A 22988-nucleotide genomic window follows, 5' to 3' on the forward strand; every position below is an offset into this window, starting at 1 on the left:
AGAGGAAATGGAGGATGTTACCCAAACTTCCTTGTGCTTTTGTCATCTGTTTTTTGGCGCTTTCTTTGCATATAAACAGCAGAAGCTGCTGGTTAGCATCCGATGTGTGTTTAGCTACAGAACACACAGCAGCTGGCGTCCTCAGAGGAACTGCAGGGTCTTCAGTGTCTTGTGTAGTGTATTCACTCAGACATAATATTTATTATTAAAAATTATACCATCATTTATTTAATGGAATTTGTTACAATTATTGAAGGTCAGTAGTGTGAACATTTCCCACCATGTCTAAAGGCTGCTGGTCAGTGCAGTCAAACAGTTTGGTCAGATGTTCCCATGAACAAATGGACCACTATTATGACAATCTTGTAGCTTTGCTTAGTGGTATCGCCTTTTTTATGAACCGTCTTTTGTTGTCATTGTTCCAATTCTTTTCAGATTGTACACTGCATCTTCACCATGACATCACTGACACAGCTTTCAATCTGTTGGCATGTGCATCAAAAGAAATAATCAGGTTGAAGTCACTGGTGCCTTTTATTCAAACAGAGCTCCTCCGTTTGTGTTGTTGTGCCGCCTGCCTCTGAGTGGCCTGTTGTGGAGCTCACAATGCTGTGTGTTCAATCATTAGTTAACCTGATTATCCAGACACCACGTGGAGTCAGCTACGTGTCTGGATAGCTATCGGCCAACCTGTTACTGGGATCTATTACAAACCACAAAGCAAATCTATATTGCCCTAGTGTTTGAAGTAGTGTGCGTAATGAGAGTACAACTCTGTGGCCTAGTCTATGGACAGAGGTAGCATGCCACCACAAACGATTTTTGTCTCCATTTCCTTCCCACACCCTGCCCTGTTGTAGGTTTGATTTTATGATCAAACTAATTAGATTTTATACCACTCAGTGCAGATGCTAGAATGCAGCATGGCTGTTGTGGAGTAGTACTCAGAACCTGAGGACTCCAGTCTCGCCTTTGCTCTATCCACTTGATACCTCTTGAGACCTGAATTATCTCCCCCTTTACTCATTTGAAACGTGGAGCTTTTTACTGGTATTACCTCTCAACCTCCTGCAGTTTAAGCCTTTACACAGGATGTAGTGCACATTTTTGTTTTGCTCTGCTTCACCTGCACTGTACAGCTTGAGCGGAAGTCAATTTGGTCACAAATTGTATGGCCTGAACCTACAGGTGTCTGTGTTGGCTTTAAATCTAATAGCATGGGGTTGGTAAGGTTGCTTGTGCTTAAAGCAGATATCAGCTTCACGGCCATTTCGGCTAATGCTGCGTTCAAGGCAGGCTTTTGAAACCGTAAGTTACAGCTTCAAGTCACAACTACGACTTGGTAGCGTTCCAGGTAACCCGTAGCTCGTGTTTTTACCATCCTGTTGTCTGTGAAAGTTCCCTATAACGGCCACTCGTAACTTCCGACCCGTGAACTCGTACCAGATCGAACTGGTATGACTTCACAGGAAGGAAAAACACAAAGTACGAGTTTCTTTGAACGCACCATGAGTTAGCAGCCCCCGCCCTTGTCAGGCATCAATTGGTCCTCGTGCTACGTCACCACATTCACGCGCATCCCTTGGCTGCACACACAGCCCTTCATGCCGTTCTCTCTCCTCATTGGATAACACTTGTATCCCACAAGGAAAATTTTCTCCTCGGGTTACAGCAGAGCAGAGTGACGGAGAGACTCGTGTTTAGGCTGAAATACTTCATGTAAGTGATTGCTGACGGAAAATAGGACTATTTAGGACTTATATTAACAAAAACATTCCACTGATATCTGCTTTAAGAGAGACCCATGGAAAAGGCAAGGTTAAAGATCTATTCTAAGGTGTTTTTATTACTTTCTTTGGATTTATCTGCAATAGGGTTTGTGGTCTGAGAAGCAGTCTCTTGGTGTGTACATTGTATAATAATTCATGAAGAACCGTGGTGCTCCCTAGAATATGTAGTTTGAAAACAACCTACAACAAAAGTAAATGGTTTCTCAACTGTTATTTTTTTTAAAGGTTCAGTGTGTAATAATTGGTAAGGTTTATTGGCAAAATCTGAATATACTACCCATGAATATTATATTAGTGTATAATCGCTATAAATTAACATTTGTTTGGTTTTCGTATAGCCTTATAATTATTCTTTTACAGTACATATATAGCAAGGGTCTTGTTTTAGAGAGTCTTGCGCCACCATGTTTGTACAGTAGCACGAAAACAGAAAATTCAGCCAGGCAGAGAGCACGTTTCACGAGTATAAATAAACCAACGAAGAAGAAGGTGGAAGGAAAGGAGAAGTATGGAACAGCAGGCATATCTTAAAATGGTTTAGATCTTCACCTCATGGCTCCATGTTTCTGAAATACTCCCAGTTGTGCCGTCACTTTGCCGACAGGAGGGGTGAGTGCGAGAGAGTGATTGAGCACTGCAAACTAGAATCTGAACACTAGATATCACGGTTTTACCCCCATATTACACACTGGACCTTTAAATAACTTTTTTTTTCTTGGGATCTTGGGAGGCTGGGAAGAATAAGAGCAACACCCATCATTCTGGGTTTTTTTATTCCCAGCTGCTAATTGTAGTCACACCAGCTAAATAGTCCGAATTAACTTCTGTTGTGTTATAGCGGTTCGTTAGCAAGTGAAATCAGATGTGGGTATGAGGTGTATTTCCAATGATGCAAGCTGTGAGTGTTAATATTGGCTTTTATTTGAATGTGTTTGCCAGTGATGGTGCATTTGCAGTCAACAGTTTGCTGATTTGTTTGTTGTTCTTGTCTTGCCAGAAATTCCGAGACAGAAATACGAAGTCTGAGTCTGACCTTAATGATTTTTTCAACTTGGCAGCTCAAAATTATGGTTTAACTGATTCGATGTGAATGCAAAACAAGACATGCAGCGTAGATGTTTTGTTGAGTAACAAGACACTAATGCTTTTTGATATTGTAGTAACAAATAAGGATGTTTTTTAGGTAGTTTTCTTCCCCCAAACATCTCTTTTAAGCTGTAATTAATCAATTGAATTGCAATGTCACTTAATCAAAGAGAGCTACCGCGATTGATCTCCATGGATCATTCTTGGTCATTGTTCAATAAAATTAAATGATCGGTAAATCAGAATGAAAATTTCCTGTTACCAATCACCGACTACAGAATAGGGTCGCATGTTTGCTGCTAAAACATGCAGCCCAGTGTTGCCCTGTCTGGACTGAGATCTCTGACTTCCAGTTCCTGTTTCAGTGGCAAAGATGCAGAGGAAATAAGTCACGGTAAGAGCAAAAGGTCTGTTTTGTGTCTTTTAATGCTTTTTTTAATCGCTTTGGACGCTGGTGTGTAAAATGTGTGCAGTGATGTGTGTGGAGTCTTGCCAGCTGTTGCAATTGCACAGAATATCTAATAGGCGTTACCACAAGTACCTGCAGACCTGTTGCTTCACCTGCACTTTCTGCCACCATTCAACACATTGTTTTGTTTTTTTACTGGACCTTCCTTTTTCTCTTTGAGTTTCATGTCAGAGTAGAATACTTGTTGTATTTATCATTTGAATGTAAATCCATTTGAAATGATCTTTAGACCATAACAGGAGCTGAAAGAACTAGATCTTTGCAGCTTAGTCGTAAATCAGCGAAACAATAAATATGTGGGAAAAATACTGCAAGTGCTTCTCAATGTGACTTCCAGTACAACAAACAGTAGACCTCCACCCACACACATACACACAGAAAACAAAGTGATATTCTGTCTTCAGGCAGAGCTTTTGATGTTAGCCTGACAAAGGCACCAACTCCAAAAGCCCCTTTCACTGGATTTTTTAATGCCCCATGTGTCCTTTCAAGTTGTGGAAAGATAACTTTCTGGGTGTGCCTCGTGTTTCAGTCTGAAGCAGGCATTTGTTTCATTTGTTCAAGCATCCTTTCAAGTGGCAAAGGCTCTTAGAAACACGGAGAGCTTGTAGCTCTTGAATTCGGTGACACACTCCACATCTGTCACAGCGGTTTGATGGTGGGCAGAGATCTCGGCATACCTACAGCATAATGTCCTGTGGTTATATTTCCTACTTGATGGTTTGTTCCACAGCTTTGTCATTGCACTTTGGCACTGGTTGCACCTGAACCATAAAGCAGTGATGGAAGCCAGTCATTTTTTATGATTGGCGGCTCAGAATTGCATCTAATGAGGAAACTGTACCTGCTTTGCCCCAAGTCGGCAGGTGCTGCTTTATTCTCATCCATAAATTTCTCTGCTACACTATTATTTATTAAGCCGACCGTGTCGTGCATGAGGTTCTAGGCAAATGTCAGGTTCTTGCACCTCCTCAACAGGCCCCCCTCCAGACAGGATGAATTATTTATGAAAGATTGATTCTAAGTTTTATAAACCACTACTACCCTGAGTCCCAGGTACGCTGGAACATATGTAACATAAGAATATAACTCCGCACCGATAAGCTCAATCCATCAAGTGAAGCCAGGAGGCGTATTTGCATGGTAGCACGATTTCTGGTGTACTTAATAGAATTGTGCCTGTGGGCTACTACACCTGACATGGGCTAATTGGCTATCAAGAGAGGCTTTGAGAATAACAGGGCTACAGGGTTCCCACCAGTGCACGCTGCCTGCGCCAAACGTAAAGAACTACGTAGCATTGTACTGTAGCATGGGGGTTCTTTTTAGATTTCAAGGTACAAATTGGAGAAACAAAGCTTTCCAAATTGTTGCTAAGGCTGAGAAACATTGAGACGGTGTTACCGGCCCACACACACACCCTGAGGTAGATGTGCCAGTGTTCTTTTTTTATCTGTGCTCAGTGAGGATCACGTTTGAGAAGTTGTGCAGTCAACCTATTGACGAGCATGTCTGTGGAAAACACACACACACAGCCTCACCCACACCCACAACACCCCCCAGCTCTCCAAACACACACACACCCACACACACCTCTTTAATTCGGCCCAAATATTGGTCTGCCTCCTCGCCTCTCGCTGTGCGTCCATGTGAGACAGATCCCGCCGACATTTTCCACCGCAGGATTAACTGTGTAGCGCGACGGGGCCGCTCTGCCTCAGCGCTCCTGAAGGGCTGACCCCGAGATGTGTGTGTGAAAAGGTGGCCAGCAGGGCGCTCCTTAAAAGGCTGTTAGATCCTTGCTGCTTATTATGAGTGGGCGTGCGACTAAATTATCTGTCCCGCTCTCCCCTTGTCACAGGACTATAGGCGGAAAAAAAGTTATTTTCCGGAAATAATTAATCCTACTTGTTGGCTTAATAATATTGTGGAGAACACATTGGTGCGGTGCCTTGAGTGTTTCCACATGAAACTTTTCTCTGACAGGTGGGCTGCTTCTGATGAACATGATCATCTTCTCATTTAGCTTCCTGCCTGCAGGACTTTTCCATTAAATTACAACTGAGCCCCCCTCTCTCAGGAGAAGGCAGGGGATTTGAGTGAACACTTGTGTGAGCAGGTTGTTGCATATGTGAGTGCATGTATGTGTGTGTGTGTTTGCATGTTTGCACACACACACACACACACACAACACAGTCTGTGTGCCAATGCGTGTATGCTGATCCCGCCAACCATTTGGAAGGCTGTGTGTCCAGGGTGTATCTCAAAAGCAGAGCCAAGCCCGGTTTCCATGCCTACACGTTTTCGCTGAGAGACAATGCGTGTATCTTAATGAATTCATTATTCAGGTTTATATTTGCCTCTGTACTCTCTGTCAGCTGGGTACACACTCTAAATAGCTGTGGAGTAGAGGCCTTTTCCAGTGCTAAAAGTGACCCGGGGGAAATAGCTTATTGATTCTTGGGGGGAAACATGATTAAATTGAGTTCTAAGTGGACACTTCATCTGAACTTGTCTACAGGAGAGGAGATAAGAAACTATAGAAGCCAGTCTACTTTTGTCCAAGTTCTGGTCTAGTATTTCTGCTTTGATGTGCTCAGATTAATCGCTAGCCTTCCATTTCTATAATAGGCCGGCCATTTATGTTTGACTGTGGGTTTGAATTAAAGAAATAGCACATGACTGTGATTAAAGGCATCTTGAACTCTTTATTTTTCTCCAGCCTTTTAAACTTATTAAAGGAGATGTGTTTTTCGCCATAAATGTGAATAGTTTCAATTTAATCAACAATATTTGTTGTTGTACTGTAAGAGGCAGAGTGCTCAATGTTTGTAAAAGTCATGTTTGCCTACTACTGTAGGTGTTTTGCAGCCAGAGTGAACAGACGTTGTTGTGCACACTGTGTTCAGTAGGTGTGCTAATCAGGAGAAGAGATCCCCTGATCACTGCCATGATCGCTGAGAGCACCATCTGTGATACTCTGAGGGCCGGCAGTCTGACTGAGAGAGCTGGAGAACAGTCTCTCTCCCGTCCCGTCCTCACCGGGCTGCAGTCAGATCCGTCTTTCTGTTTCTGGACTTGAAAGACCTGGAACCACTTAACACTTGCTTGCATCACATTTTAAAAACTACACCACTTTTAGAATATCAATCATTTTGTTTAGTATAAAACAGAATGTGTTCAGCAGCAACCCCCCGGACTGTATTTTGACTTATCTGTTTCTAGATATGTCTTGTTTGATCCGTTTCTTTGTAGTGTGCTGCACTGAATAAATCAGCTGTCAACACAGATCTGGAAATAATTGAGGAGACTATTAAAGTGCCATGGATAATGGAGAACTGCACATAAATGTGGGCAATTTCATCACAGGAATTTTGTCTGTTTTTCATTTGCAGTCACAGGTCATAAACTGCACAAGTCGCAACAATAATGGCAGTAATGACAATAATGTGCAGGTACTTCCTGAGTTCAGACGGTGTTGCAACTTGTTTGCGATGGAATTCCTAAACTGTGACCTGAACCAAACATGTGAACACCTCATCGGGTTATATGGTATTGCTGTGACCAGCTGCAGAGTGGATCAACACAAGAAAACTTTTTTTTATTTTTTATCAATGCCTGAGTGATCAGTAGATCGGGGCACTTGTTACCATGGTAACCCATAAGATAACCATACACAGAAATGCACTGGTGTTCATATTGATTCAGAGTGCAGCGAATAAAATGCATGATATCAGCCAAAGGCAGGTTGCCTTCCTTCTATCTGCAAGTGCCAGGTTAGAGGCTTATTGACTGTTTTTGACAGACTGAGTAACAGACGACTTTTTGGCGAAATGGGCTTTGTGCCCAAAGTTCAATTAAAAGCCTCACACTGTGTGTAGCCAGCGTATTTGCCAAATGGTGAGAAACGTGTAAATCAGTCTTCGTGCTTTCTCAGCAATCTGCTTCTCCTCGAGGGATATTGATGGCTCTGCCTTGACTCATTTTTTAAAAATTCCCTTCAGAGTTTCACCATTTGTCTCAAACTGACAGGTGGAGGGAGGTTTTGAAATATCACGTGAGCAAATGCTCCAGAAACACACAGCTACGTTCTGGGGGTTTAGTAGGGGCCATGAACTATTGGTGCGACCACCTCCATTTTTCTTTAGCTTTCACTTTGAATGGGCTCGATGCGGTTTGTGATTCCTTCTCATTCTGTCTGACTTGCCTGTGGGGGGCCGGTGGGTCAAGGGAGCATTATTTAAATTCATGAGTGACATGACATGGCTGCAGACCTCTATCTTGTAGAGGTTAGATAACACTTTGATTGCAGCTTGAGGTAGATAAGAGATGTGTTACAAATTAGATGTTACACACATTTTCTGTGAATGTGCAGTGGATTTTCTCATTTAAATTGAATGTATGAATGAGTTCAATCCAGCTGTAGTACCCACATACTCGGGCGTACTTGACTCCGCGGACGTCTGCGCGTACTCAAAAGTTGGATGTCCACCAGACCCGTCCGCGCAAAGCTCAATATTTACGACCGCGTGGACACTGTACGCCCGACTATGAAACCTCAAACGTGCACGGACAGTGCACATAGAGTCCGCGCTGCTAAGCGCACAGTACGCCCGAGTATGTGTGCGTTCAAAAACTGTATTAGACAGGGAGAAGTTTCAAATGAAACATCAGGGGACAGTGAAGCGTGGTGACAGCAGAAAATATATGCTTGTTCGATTTATGAGAGTTTATGGAGTTATTTGATCTGCCTACACTTTCTCCCTGACTTCCTTTATGGCATTTTTAACAGTTGGTTCAAAGTGTGAATAAATGTTTGCCTTCTTGCCTCCGTAAGTCATGTCCAAATCAGTGAATCAACGGGGCTGGAAGTGTGAATGAGCCAGAGTAGCGGAGAAGAAAGGGGAAGAGGCTTTCCCCGGGGCAGTGCCCAGGACAATGTCAGGTTTGTCTGGCCTGAGTGCATGAACACTAAGCTTTTCGGAACTGGCAGCCCGCCCCGGTACCTACCCATCTCCCCTTGCTTCCAGAGCTGTCCAGCCCCGGAGCACTAAGCATTTGTGCAAAGTTCATAAGGCTTCCCTCTGTTTGTGTGGCCATAATGGCAGCTCCATCCTGTTGTAGCTCAAAGAGTGCTTATGGGCTGTGAGGGCCTGGCGCTGACGCTGCAGAGGCGTGTGAGTGTTCTCAGTTACTGACTCTGGCTGACTGGTCTCATTATGAAAAGACCGATGTAACCCCCACCGCCCCCTGCTTCCAAATCCCAGCTTCAAATATCACTATTTCCCTCATCATGTTCTCCGTCCGCCTTTTAAACCTAATTTGCTAAATGAAAACTCTCAATCTAGATGAAATGAAAAGCCAGTCCATTTACTTCAGTCTATTTATTTGAGCAAAGAAGCTCTTTCTGCATCAAATCAAGATGTTTTGTTAAGTAGAATAAAATGAATATATTTGAACAAGCTGCAAAATAACAAAATGCATCCGCTTTATCCTATAAGTGTACAATCTCACCTATACACCATTCCCCAACTGTCAGCATTTGCGAGGCCTGAGTGATAATAACCTTGTTATTCGTAGCTGCCAGTTCCGTCGACACAGCCGTGCCTACGGTTGGTTTTTTTTTTCTCAACGCGGTTACGACCCACATCAGCATAATTCAACCATGACCCTCCTCCCCTCTTTCATTTTCTGCCTTTCTCCCCCGTTAAAACCCAGAGTCTCAGACTAGGGTCCACACCATACATCATCCAGACTGGGGGCGCGTCCTCCCATCCCCCCTCCCCCGAGTGTCGTGGGAGAGCGAGACTGCAGTTTTTGTGTGTGTGTGTGTGTGTGTGTGTTGGGCTGGTGGAAGGCTCTTATCGACAGTCTCAGCACTCTCAGCGCACTGAGCTTTCCCCCGACATGTCACCCAGCCTCCACTCAAGTCCATCTGTATAACCGTGGAGCTGGGTCCCTGTTCGCCAGTGCGGAACAATCAAAGTCCTCTTGAATCCAGATGCATACCCCCAAAAAACCCATTGGTTTTTCAACCAAATACCCTTTTCTAAAGGGAAGATAAAGGGGAGGAGCATGGTTTAAAAGCTCCAACAATACTATCCTAATACAGGGTGACAATCTTCAGCAGTATTAGCAATTAAGGAGATTGTTACTGGGTGACAGAAGAAGATTTTAGCAGGACCAAAAACTCAACAGATTTTCACACAGCAGGTGATCTGTGCCCCCACCCAGTACACTCATATTTTCATTTTTTCCCCCCTCAATTGATCATTGCAAATAAACACTTTCTATCCAGCCTTCAGGTGCACCAAACATCTTTCATGATGCTGAACAGCGGGCAAGATGGAACTTGCATTCCACCACTCTCCTTTGTACACAGCCAGTGAATAGACTTTAGATTGTTCTTTGTCGGGATGATTGTCAGTGGCTTAATGAGCGTCTTTGCCAAGCTAGAGGCTTTGGCAACATATGTGACTGCAGTGGCTCTTGCTCCCGTTCGTCTCCAGCAGCCTGTATGACACGGCACACAACCGGGCTCAGTACTCTCTGCTTTATGCAGAAATCTGATTTCACCTAACTCATGGTTTCCTTCTATTTTGGATGTTATCACTGGGAAAGAAGCGGTTGCACCTCTCATGGGGACCAGAGCTGAAGGCTGAAATAAAACCTTGTAAGTATTCTGTAGTTGCTGAGGGTGTGTGTGTGTGGAGCTGCTGCAGCACATTTGGGTTAAGCATGTTTTGGTCTTTCCACATGGAGGATTCACTTTAGGAGGCATTTAGTAGGTTTACGTCCACTATAAGCAGAATTGGCAGCTGATTCACATTTATGTCACTGAAATGTTGTAGGTTATGGTCATGTAGGCTAACATCTGACTTTGCAGTTTCTTTTTCTAAGTTTGTTTTTTAAGTGAAATGTCAGCATTTTCAAGTCTTTCTATCAGGGTTCAGACCTGCAGCCAAATCAACTCTCCAACTAAACAAAGTTCTCTTCACCACTTTGCATCTCCAAATAATTGTCACAGAAAAATCAACAGTTTACAAGACAGAGAATGTTTGTTTCATGAGGCATCGTCCTCAGTAAATATTTGAAGCTTGAAGTTTGAATCCATCTATCATGTTGGATTTGATCATTTATTCACATTTAATTGTAAGGATGTGGCAAAACATGTAAAAAATAGTTCTTGCTTTGTGTTTATTTTTGATAATACATTGAATGAAATGTGTTTTGAGTTCATTAATTGTGGCTTAGTGTCCAGAATTAACAGTTTTCAGCTCCACAATCATGGTTTTCTTTACTGTTATGAAAGTAAAGTAAATGATGGACTGTGGGACGTTGTGTCATTCTATCACTATTGTCTAACATGCTCTGAGTAAATGTTAAATAATTCATTAGAAAACAATTGTCAAATGAATCAATACTGAACAACAACTGCAGCTCTAAGTAAGATTAATTGTTCATTTCGAGGTAAACACATTCAGATAAAGCGGTCCAGAACAAAGCTCATCTTCGGTTCCACAGGATGAAGCACAGTTTGATTATGTCCAGTGTAATCAGGATGATTCTGTTGTCATGTTTTCACACTGCATACTTTATTAACTCAAAAAGCCTTAAGCTTAAATGAAAGTCTGCTGTGATATAATACAGTATGTCTGGATAATGTCCAAGTCACACTCACCAAACAGCCATAGACTGTATTCACATTCACTGGAGTTCATTTTGCCCTTGCTTCTTGCCAAAGCAAATTTACATCAAACTGAACAGTAAGACTAATGATTTTCAAACTGACTCCCTGGTGCAGCACTGTCGACCCCCAATTAGTCTTAGTTAATAAGCCATTTACTGTGGATTGAATCTTATAGTATGAACTTTCTTGTATCAGATTCTATGTGAAACCAAACCAATTATTTTCATTTGTTCGTCTCGGAGGCATCTTGCTTTGATGGGTTTGTTGGCTGATAAATGATAATAAAGAGGACGAGGGGAGCTGTATTTTTTTAAATATTTTTTACAGAGGAAGTCAGTGATAAGATACTGAATATACTGTATGAAACTTCCCGTCTCTTTTCTCTTAAATGTGCCTTCGAACATCAAAGCCAGAGTTGATTTCCCTTTCCATTCTGAAGTTTTTAACTTTGATCATTAATATTTCAACAAGTTGTGAGTTGATGACACTTTTGCTTTAGAAACAATTTAAAATTATGGCTGGATGTTGAAAGTTTTATCAACATTTAAAGGTTCAACAAAGATGCAGTGACTTATTCCAATGGGGGTCTTGTTTTCATCTCTACAGACCAGGAGAATCCAGTGTAAATACAGAGATTCATGCCTTGTCATATGAAAATCTTAAATCTTGAGCGTCTGGTCCTGAGCTCACTCCATTCGGTCGGTCTCAACACAGCCTCATCTCGACCTTATTAAGTGATGGAGAGGCACAGGAACTGGGCCACATATCCGACAGCTGTGTCAAACAGCTTACCCAGAGTAACACTGTCCAGATGCTCCGCTCCAGCACGGAACAGGAAATTCAAACTGCTGAATTAGAGTCAGTGCGGAACCTCTCATTTCACAGGCTGAAATTATGATTTTTTTTTTTTCAATATGCATATTGGACACCTGAAGGGATTAGAAAAATGGATGAAGCAGCAGAGGTTTTCCTGTAGAAAAGTGGTTTTTGCTGCAGCTGCGTATGTGTGTGTGCTGTACGACATCAGAAATGTTCGGTTGTTGGCAGAAATAAATTGCTTCGGGGTCTGATGGAGGTAAGGATTTGGGATATAAGAGCCATCGATCATGTCTCGCTGTGGCACAGTTTCATCTGGGGAAATTGCCAGCATCAGTCAGACAAAGTGAACGAATGTAGAGAGAAGCACCATGTGTTAGTTCGCAAAAAAAATAATATTCGGGTCCCCGCAGTCCCAACTTGTGAATTAATCTCTCTGCCGGCTACTCAGCGAGGATCACACACTAATGTGATTATTGTCCTGGGCAAGGGGCACTCCTGTGGGACTTCAAAGAGAGCAGATCAGAGGGGAAATGAAGGAAAGCTGTAAGCTGTGATGCAGACAGGTGCATGGCTCCTCATGAAACCTTTTTCCTGAGCTTGAAACATATTAATATCAGGTTCAGAGTGAGGTCTGAAAGTCTGAAAGCATCTGTTATGTGGTTTTATTATCATGTCATGTGGCGTTGTCGCACGATCACCATTCCCATTCTGCTTATTAATTATGCAACAGACTAGAATTAAAAGTCGTAATCCACAGCAGCGATAATGGTTACCTCCTGATATGGAGAGACTGCTGTAGTGGTGTGGTTTTCATTCCTGTTTAATTATCCACTGCAGAGTTTCATATTTAATGGAGACAAACAGCTTTCAGAAACACAAAAGAGCATCTTATCAGAGGCTGGAGGAGGAAACCGTCATTTCTTCCGTTTTATTCATGAACAGATGCAAAGCTTTTAGGGGGGAAAAAAACGTTCCTGACAAAATGAAAACCTCTAGTGGCTATCATTTTTTCTTCTTTTTTTTCAAAATCACTTCCATCCAGAAACACGCTCATGTGTGTGCATGGTGGCTGCAGAATGTATTGGTTTTGATTTCAGTCACCATGTTAACAGGTTAGAGCAGACGCGCTGCCTGAAGGATGCATGTTCCACGCCTCACGGCTGCATCGCGTTATGCAGACATCCAACACCTGAGGTCCCATTAGAAATAGACAGGAAAAAGACATGCTGATGTTAAACCGACTCAGTGGTTTTTGGTGTCCAGATTGAATCTGAATATGACAGAGACCTGAAAAAATAGAAATATATTTTAGTAGAAAATAAATCAGCAATTGATTTACAATGAAGAGAAATTCAATATTCGACTAGCCTGCAAACTATGTTCAGCAGTGTGTTCTCGATATCACATAAACTTCCAGAGCTGGTGACAGTATCATTGTAACTGTAGTTCTTTGTACTGTTACATGAAGCTGCTGCAGGGTCACTGCGCCATATACACTGTGTGTATCCCACTCTCTCCTGGGTGATGGGAGTTCATGCCGGGTCACAAGGGTCGTTCTTCATTAGTTCACAGAGAACACCGGGGTCAGACCCTGAACAGCTCATCAGTGCAGCCGCTCTATATCTGTCTACAACTGAGCCCCATTCCTCCACAGCTGAGAGCATCTCTTCCTCACTCCACCATCCTCATCCCCCTCCTCCTGTCACTCCTTCGCCCCAGCTCCAGAGCCATGTCCCCGCAGCATGCTGAAGCCACAGACCCCTGAAATATTAATGGTTTGATAATGGAACTGTCATGCTTTCTGAAGTGGAGTAAAATCTCACCAAATCTCAATTAGACGAGCATATTATCTAATATTGCTCCCACTTCCTAATCTCATTTAGTGTCTTGTTTCTGTTATGTCTCCCGCCCCTTATATTTTAATAATGGATTAATTGCATTTCCAGGGTTATACAGTGGGAGCCACATAGAAATTCCCCTGCCATGCTGCTGCCATGCTGTTCCCATGCTGTTCCCATGAGAGTTCCAGTAGAGCTCCAGCAAAGTCCCAGCAGCTGGAGTGACCCCCTCCTTTTCCTGGGTGTGACTAGTTTTTACTGGAACTCCACCCATTCAATGAAATACATGACATGACCAGAAGATGGCGCTTCTCTCACAGAACAGTACATATCGCCAGAGGCGGCATTTAAAGTGCCGCCGCTGGTGGTGAGTGGAAATTCACATAATTCATAGAACCACGAGTACATGTTTGATTTAAGAAGTGAAATTATAACAGACCTAGCTACTGGAGATGCGCTGGCCACTGTTTTATCTGGAAATAAATTGTTGTAGCTAATAATACCTACTGTCAATTTTTTATCACAATTTATTTACTGTGAATCTACTTTTAAATAGGAAAAAACTAAGGGAGTGATGAAAGCCTTTTTAAGATGTTTGCAGTTGCAGGTATTCAGTGCATGCCTTCGACCAGGGAATTAGCATTATCATTGCTCAATCTTTTGTTTGCCCTAATGGGCCACCTATTGGTCACCCATTGTCACACAAATCGCACAGAGCCTGCAATGGAGCTGGCTCAACTTTGAAGGAGGACCGGGGGAGGGGAGGTTATGTTGGAAGGCTAGCTGGACCAGACTCTCTCCTGAGCAACAACACACTCCAAACATTCACACCTGCTCCAGAGCATTACCATCTCCAAGCATCCCCCACCGCTTTGACTATGAATTGATTAGAAAATGAGCAGGTATTTCCTTAAGGTCCTGCTTTAAACATTTTTATTTTCATGATTATCTTACATTATTATCTATCTTACAAAAAATGTTGTAATTTTGCATATGGAGTCAGTGCTGGAATTTCATTTAACTCTCCTACTTCCTCTGGATTAAATTTATTAATTAAATGTATTGATTTTTCACTATAATTTACTAGTTATAGCACTAGCCTATACTGTCAATCCCCCTATAAACCCCATTCCGATTTGATATCACAACTTCACAAAGTTGAAGACACCTGCTGCACCTAGTCTAATCTTTGTATGACTGAATTATTCTGCATAAGACCCTGACTAATACTCATAGTAATGCTGCATTAGCATCAAAACAAAGTAGGCTAAATAAATACATCATACATACGTAGTCTAAGAAAAAAAGTGGAAAAGTCAGGGGCCCACTTTAGTATTCTTTCAGGGGCCCCAGAATTCCTAGCAACGGCCCTGATTATCTTGCTTATTTCACTCAGTGGACCGGCGAAACCGCTGGTGTGCAGTGCGCGCTGCATAGCCTACTGTATGGTCTCTCTCTCTCTCTCTCCCTCTCTCCATCGCGCTGCACGTCTTCACAAGACACAGGTCGACGTGTGTGGGGTGAGATGGAAATAAGAGCAGAGCGCACCTTCGCTCTCATGTTGAGTTCCATATTAAGACAGGTGCGTCAGTGCCAGTAGATCGCGCGTCAGGCATTTGGCTCTCCTAATGGGAATGGCTGGTTTGACGTGACTTTATCATTAAAAGTGATAAAAAAAGAGAGAGAGAGAGCTGTCAACCACTCTAGACGCGTCAGGTCAGCATAGCGCAGAGGGAGGGATATTAGTATTCTGTGGTGAAAAATACACTCATACATGACATTTTATTGAGAATTTTACAGAGGTGCACAGCGCATGTTTACGGTGTCCGACTGTCCGGCCACTCTGACCCCTACACCGCAGCAGCCAGCAACAGACTTTTACAAAAATAAAAGCATGTGAGCAACATGCATTAATGCGCAATAAAATAAATGTCGGCGTTGATGAGTTGCCATAACGCAACTTGCACAGCCCTAATAAATACACAAAAGAAGCCCGTGGTTCGGAGACGTGACGCGCTGTGGTCACTAGAAATGTATTTATGTATTTGCGGATCGGGAGTGAATGAGCAAGCCAGAGATGCACAGCAGATTTCATGGTTGCCGACTGGCAAAAACTGAAAGAGGGGCTTGTAAATAACTGTTTATATTACAGGTTTCACACAAACCAACAAAACACATCCAGTAGCCTATGTTTAGTCTCAGCTGTGCCATGGCGAGGGCGCACGACGCACAATCATGGTGTTTTAATTTATGAACCTCATAATTATTTCTCTTTCCTCTTGTTTGAATATAAGGGCGGTCACATAGGACCACACTTTCATTTTACACGTACAGTCTCATGCGTTTATATTCACGGACACGTTGGCATGTTGTTTATTTATTGGTTAGGGTTTATTTGCGCACCGTATGCTTCAGTGTTAACATTAAAACCACCACAAGGCAAACATTTACTAGAATGCAAAATCTGTAGACAGGTAAACTGCGAGTGATATACATTTTTATTTGTGCTCTGTCGGTGTTTATTTATCTTTGAAGCTACTTATAGATCGCCTGTTTTGGAGGCAATTATAGCAATTCATCTGAGGGAAAAAGAAAGGAGGAGGAAAAGTGATTGACAGATTAACTCGGGTCAAAATCACTGCTCCTCCCCGTGGACAAATGAGACACTGCTGCTGATTTTCACACGGGCTGCAGAGGGGCGTTAACAGTCGTGGCTGCGTTCGCTACGTCATCGCGGGGGATTAAATTATCACCTCGGGCCAAGCGGGAGCCCGTCACGGACCCGCCACGGACCCATCACGGTCCCGCAGAGGTCCCGACAGGGACCAGGGGGAACTTCTAGGTGGCTACATCTGTAGTAGAATACTGACGTGCTTATCATCGCTAAAGGTCAGAGCAAATGCTTAAAATTCAGAAGAGCATGAGGGATGGAACAAAAATGCCTAAACAAAGAGGAAAATTAAATTCTAAATAAAAAACAGTTTCACTCTCATGTGGATTTTGGTTTTTCAATGAGAGCCAGGCGGCGTGTCAGATGCACAGGCTAAATGAGCTATTGATTGCACACAAAAAAAAAAGAGAACAAAATGACGACCCCAAAAAGCTGCATGCTCATTAAATACATCTGAAGATGCACAAGTCAATTGGCGCTTAGTGTTAATCAGCTCGGTCGTTGTTTTAATTGTTCTCGAGTGATCAAATAGGAATCAGTGTGGAGGCATTATCAGGAGTGTGAGAGGGGAGTGTGGAGCTGCTGTCTTCCTGTTGCAGGTCTTTAACGAAGAGAATATTTTAATCCGGCCTGACAAGACGAGGATCTGCTTAATCCTATTACAGGCTTGCACTTTAAACTACAGTAGGCCCACACTTCTCGGCCTGTTGTCTCTGTGTGAGAAGCGGAGCAGCAGATGGTGCCAGCTCAAGAGCCTACTGTATTGAACTTGGACCGGTTGAGCCTGGACCCCGCCCCCTGCCCACCCCACCACTAAACAACACATCTACAAGTGTGTAAGAAACAACAAGTTGTGGCCTTTTTTTTTTTTTTTAAACTTCACACATAGTATCCTTAGCAACCACGTGCAACGCTGGTTAATGTAGCTGTACGTTTGTTTATGGGTCACAGTGAAAGTGCGATGCCATGACCAGATGGCTGAACTATAGGAGTCAAGAGACAGACAGAGCCTGCCAGTCGCATGGTGCTGTGCCAGGATTGTTTCCTCAAGATAAAGAAGTGAAAGCTGCACAGTAATCACAGATGCATGCAGGATTCAATAGCGTGAAGAACGGCTGAAGGACTCTTAGATACACTGACACAAGAACGAGCAGTATCCATTACGTGATACAAAAGGGGATAGGAGTTAGGTTTCGTTGCCATAGAGAGTTCTCTTGATAGGAAAATTGGAAATATACTGTGGAAAATGCGGAAATTATATCACACCTCATATCACCAGAAGTGAGGTATTTTCTATCTAATCACACGGCAGCTTTTTGAAGATGTAGCAGCTCACTGTGGGCTGTGTAGTGGCGATAGTTTGGTCAGCTAAACTCACAACATGCCACCGCTTTGATATCAAAAGTAGATATGAGAGAGAGACGAGCATCCCCGCTGAGAGAACTGATGCTGCTGGCACATAAAGTTACAGCTCTGCAGCCACAGCCACTGATCATGTGAAGGCACTGGAGAATATAATCAACAGATTAATTATTGATGAAAATGATATTCAGCTGCAGCATTATATATCACACACACATTATATATTCCCTCCTTTTAATTGCAAAAGACATGGTTTCAATTAGGACTACAACTAATGATTACTTCCATTAGCGGCTAATCTCATCTGCTGCCTCATTTTTATGCTTTATCATATAGTCTATGAAATATCCAAAAACGACAAAGCTGAGATATGCTTGGTCTGCAGTGAACTGTGACAATGAAAACCAGCTATAAATTCTCATTTGAAAAGAAGCAGGGATTATTTTAGAGCATGTTTTCTTGAGAAAATGACCCAAAAAGTCTAAGTAATGATTTAAATTGTAAATTTTCTGCTGTACAAGATTGATAGATGCCATTTGAAATAATGAGTTGTCAAAACAGACCCAAGATACAAGCTACCTGATGTGTCTCACTGCAGGATTTCCGGATTTAAACAGAAAGCACCAGACTTAATGTTGAGGTTTATCTTTGTATGACTTATTTATTCAAATAGATTCACTGTTTGCAGCTCATATAATCAGCTGACTCTACAACAAAGTTGTTTTTAAGATGAAGAAAGTCTTAACGCTCAAAGTAGAGAACAAATTTATGTTGAATAAACAGTAATAAATAAACAGTTTAATTCCAACATGTTGCCAAGTCTATATGCAGCTCATGACAGGATTTTTATTAAAGCTGGAAGCTCAAAAACGGAGTGAGCAGCCTTCTATTGTGGCAGACGCATCAATGATGACGGGCGAAATTGGGTTACAATGTCTTTGCATCAAATTGGTCCACATTCGCAAAAGTGGTTCGGTCGTGTTTACGAGGAGAAAGTTTGTCGGAGAGTGCTCTACATATGTCACTCAGACAGGCTTTAAAGTATGGAGGCAGATTTTTCTTGGCCCATCTCGCTTGGTTTCCCTCTTTGCGCCCACCTCCTCGACGGAGCTTCTGTCCCCTCTGAGCCTTGGCTAAGTAAGGTTAGGGTTCGTATTGGCCTTCCCACAGTGCGCAGCTTTTAACCTCCTGCCAGCTTCATCAATCTCCGGCTGGTGTGATCGCCGCTGAAAGGGGCGGGGATTAAGAACAGCCCCGCGGTCTCTAAATCAGCCGAGCTGGAGGGTTGGAGGTGGGGGGGGGGGTCTCTCATGTTCATGGTATAGGTCCGAGTCCGACACCCTCTGACTGCAGTGTAGACATTGTCAGCAGTTAAGCTCTGCGCGGACCTCCCTCAGCCAGATGGCGAGTTGGTTCTCAATAAATGTTTAACGAGGGGAGAACAAATTAAATCAAAAGGCAAGTGATCAAGCACAGTTTGAACAAAGTGTAATCCATCTAAGGTGTTGCCGGGTTGGTAAAGGATTTTTTGGCCGGCACAATAGGACAATGAGAACACATTGTCTTGTGGGAATTGTAACCCTCCCTCCCACTCCTCTTAACCAGGCCAATCTTACCAACAAAGCACAAGCCAATTAGCACAAAGCCCTTACGTACCTTTTGGTTTTAATCTTGTGTTTAGTAGCATAAATCACTATGTGTGGGAAACACTGAAACAAAGGAAAGCCTCGGGCATTTTTGTAGATGACTTATAACTCTGTGAGACCAATAAGCCCGAGTTGGGATAGAGGCAGGTGGATTTGTGTCACGTATAGCACCCTGTCTCAAACCTCGTCTGCGATGCTATTGGTGGGCGGGGCAGGGGTCAGCAGTTGGTTCAGAAAAGGTCAATATTGAAGTCACAGGCGGAGTTAATACCATTACCATGAGGCACGGTTGAAAAGTTCAGAGTGCGTGTTCATAGTTCACCCAATGAATGAAATCGACTCTTTTGTTCTCTGGTCAATTATTCAATTACATCTCTTGAACAGGAGTCTGACCTCAGTGTTTCCTGTCCAGTTTGTTAAAGGCAGTGAGAGGATCAGGAAGGAGCCGGCGTCGGATTCAAGCTCCGTGGTGAACCGTAGCCTCTTTTTTTTCGAGACGGTACACAGCTGGCTGAGCGTGCTCCTTCGCTGTACTGTTCATCATCTTCATTACAACCGCTTGACAACACACAGATGCCTTTTTTTGACATTAACTGGTTGCCCTGTCACCACTAACACAGTAACTGTGATTACTGAACTTCCTTTGCTCCTTTATTTACTGTATTGTCTAGATGTTTTTAGTTATACTGAACTTTTTCATCTCGGTTCCATCCTGCTTTTTTAAATATCATCACCTTGCTCTGTAAAGTTTGTCTTTAAAGGTCCAACATAAAAAAAAGTAATTTATCTACAGTATATTATCGATATAAGCTCTTTGCATGTTTAAGCATTAGTGTCCACTGCCATCAAGTGCTTTCTTATGGTAAGAACTGTTGACTGAGTTTCTCTCTGTAATATTATAAGGTCTTGTATGTTACAGTTTGGTACTACACAAATAAATTGAATTGAATTATGTTTTATGAATCCCTGTAACCCGAGAGTATTATCTTTTACCATTTGTCTAAAGCTCCTGTTTTGCAATTATTTCTCTTTTTGTTATGATGGTGCGAGTTAGCTGCTGAGCTAATTAGCACAGCATGACCTACCGAGCTGGGTCACAGCCAACACAGGGAAGACTAATGAACTGACACCCCACAGAGTTTCACAGAGCACAGACACTAAAATTCCCATACATCGCTCTTTTCCGTCCTCCTCCCTGCTTCACTTCTGCACTCCAGACTGATCATGTGCTCATTATGGTTCGGACTCTGGTTTGTTAGCTGGAAAATGATCCAGAGCTCTGTACTCTACCAGAGTCTGTCGCTTTCGAGTGCAGACAGCTCGCTGTGACTGTTAACTATGTATGCGATTTATGACTCACACCCCTCAGGCAGCAGTATTTGCTGCAATAATAGATTAATGTTTGGCTGCATTGTTAATCTCTTTGAGTCATTGTTATCAGAATCATGCAGGCACTGATCAAAACAGCAGGACGATTAAATCGACTGAATAGTGTCTCAACTACAATGTTAATTCTGATTTCAATCTTGGCCATGTTTTGGAATAAATGCCCCCCCCCCCCCCCCCCCCCCCCTCTCCGTCAATAATGTTGAACATCTGCCATGAATTAATAAATCCACAGGCTCCATTTGCTTATTTATTTATTTTTATCTTCACATGGAAATTACACTTTCTGCTATGCACTTCCAAAGACATCAAACTAGAAAACAATTTTAGTCCCAGGGGTGGGGGGGATGATAGGAGGCTTTAATGTGAATATTCCTTTGTCACAGCAAAATTCAAACTAACACGGTACACAGTCCCTGTTGATGCAAATGAAAACGTGTGGTGTGCCTTGTTATGCCTGGCTGAGCAGAGAGCAATCAGACTCCCAGTCACGGGGGATTTGTTGTGTTTGGGGTTTGCCTCTCTGTCTGCCAAGCGCGTGGGTGGATTCATGGGGCCTCTTTCGTCTGTGCCGCTTTTGCAGGTACAGCATCTTCAACGCCCCAGAGAGATGAACTGAAGACGTGAAGAGGAGAGCGTTCGTTTCTTCAGGACGTCCGAGATTTGCAAAGAAAAACCATGAGGAGTGGAACGGTCACCGTGCTGGGTTTGATCACCTGTATTTGTGCCTTTCAAACGAGCATCGCCATCGACATCCCACTGGAAAGTAAGTGCCAACTTGTGCTGTAGCGACCTCACCTGTGCTCACCAAAGTTAGCAGGAAGGTGCATGTGTGTCTCAGTGAATGCTCAAGTAAAGGGGCTGCTGACTTAAATTAATACACATGTTCTCTTGTTGTTATTGCAGGATTAACATTTTTCTCCTTTCTCTTAAAGTTCCTATTTAAAACAACTTGTCTCCAGATAAGCAACGCCATTGTTTTCTGAATACATTGTTGTTGAATGTGTAAATTTCAAAGAATAAAGAGAGGGGTTATGCCTGCACACTGGTAGTCACAAAAAGATTACTACTTTATTTGCACACACAACTTTTAGACCAGGTGGTCTTCTTCAGGTGATATCATAGCACCTTGTGGCTATTAGTGTGCGGGCATACCCTCCCTCTTTTTTCTATGGCATTTTATACTGCCCTGCACCAAAAAAACTGTGATGTGCGTATAAAAAACACTCTTTTTGCTCTAAATGTAAAAGAATGTCAACATCTAAAACAATTCTATTCAATAGATGTATCAATACAATTTTAATTAGATTAGAGATACAGCAGAATTTACCTGAGGTCAGATATTATTATATTATACTATTGTTCAGCAATGGAGTCCAAGAAAAGAGGACATGAAGTTTAATATAAAAATTGATGTGAACTAACCCTTTAAATCATTCTTTGTACACTTTAAAATTGCGCTAAATTTAAAGAGTCTTGTGTTGAATGAATTGTTTGTCCTGCTCAGAACATGTTTTATTCCCTTGCAAACGTAATTTGAAGAGTTGAAAAAATACTTTGCAACACATTCATTCAAATAATAATTTTAAGTCACAACAAGAACACGTGCACTCAGTTAATGATCAAAGATTAGTTTATTCTAGTAAATGTTGGTGTGATGTTTTGTAGTCCAACAGTTCAGAATCAATCAACTACATGTTGAGATAATAGACACTTAATGAACACACATAGGAAACTGAAAGAACTGGGATCTGGTGGAATATATTAAAGGGATAGTTCAATATTTTGGCAAACTGGCCTACTGCCATAATCCTTATCGTCATAGGAGGATGACATTCATTACCTGCATGTTGTTTTGAGATCCGCGAGGTAGAGACACGAGCTGCTCAGCGAACACAATGAGGCTGTCCCTCAAAACTCGTCAAATACACAGTCCAACAACTCCAAAACGCTCTAGTAGTGGACAAGTAGTGACCTGCACAACCATGCTACAGTATAAGATAATAATGTAACACTACGAGACAAAGTTGTTTTTCAAGCTCGGCTGCTGGGCGCAGTGATTTCAAAAGCACAAGTAGTTCCGGGTATTTGCTTCATGTGTCGTAATGTTACATTATGATTATTTCATAGTGTGGCGAACGTGAAGGTCACAACTTGTCCACAAGAGTGTTTTGGCGTAATTAGATTGTGTATTTGATGAGTTTGATACTGTAAGGGGCAGGGGACCTTGT

The 22988-nt window shown here is 42.5% G+C and overlaps 1 protein-coding gene across 1 annotated transcript in view; it reads left to right on the forward strand.

Annotated features, from left to right (window-relative positions):
- The window catches only part of chl1b (cell adhesion molecule L1-like b), a 66428-nt gene that overhangs the window by 15252 nt on the left and 28188 nt on the right, over nt 1-22988 (forward strand). The window contains exon 2 of the mRNA XM_083970983.1: nt 21341-21523. Coding sequence (XP_083827109.1) covers nt 21436-21523 — 88 coding nt within the window. The 5' untranslated portion in view covers nt 21341-21435. The remainder of the gene's footprint in view (nt 1-21340; nt 21524-22988) is intronic.

Source organism: Trachurus trachurus (assembly GCF_905171665.1).
Source record: "Trachurus trachurus genome assembly, chromosome: 5".
In the NCBI taxonomy this organism is placed as follows: domain Eukaryota; kingdom Metazoa; phylum Chordata; class Actinopteri; order Carangiformes; family Carangidae; genus Trachurus; species Trachurus trachurus.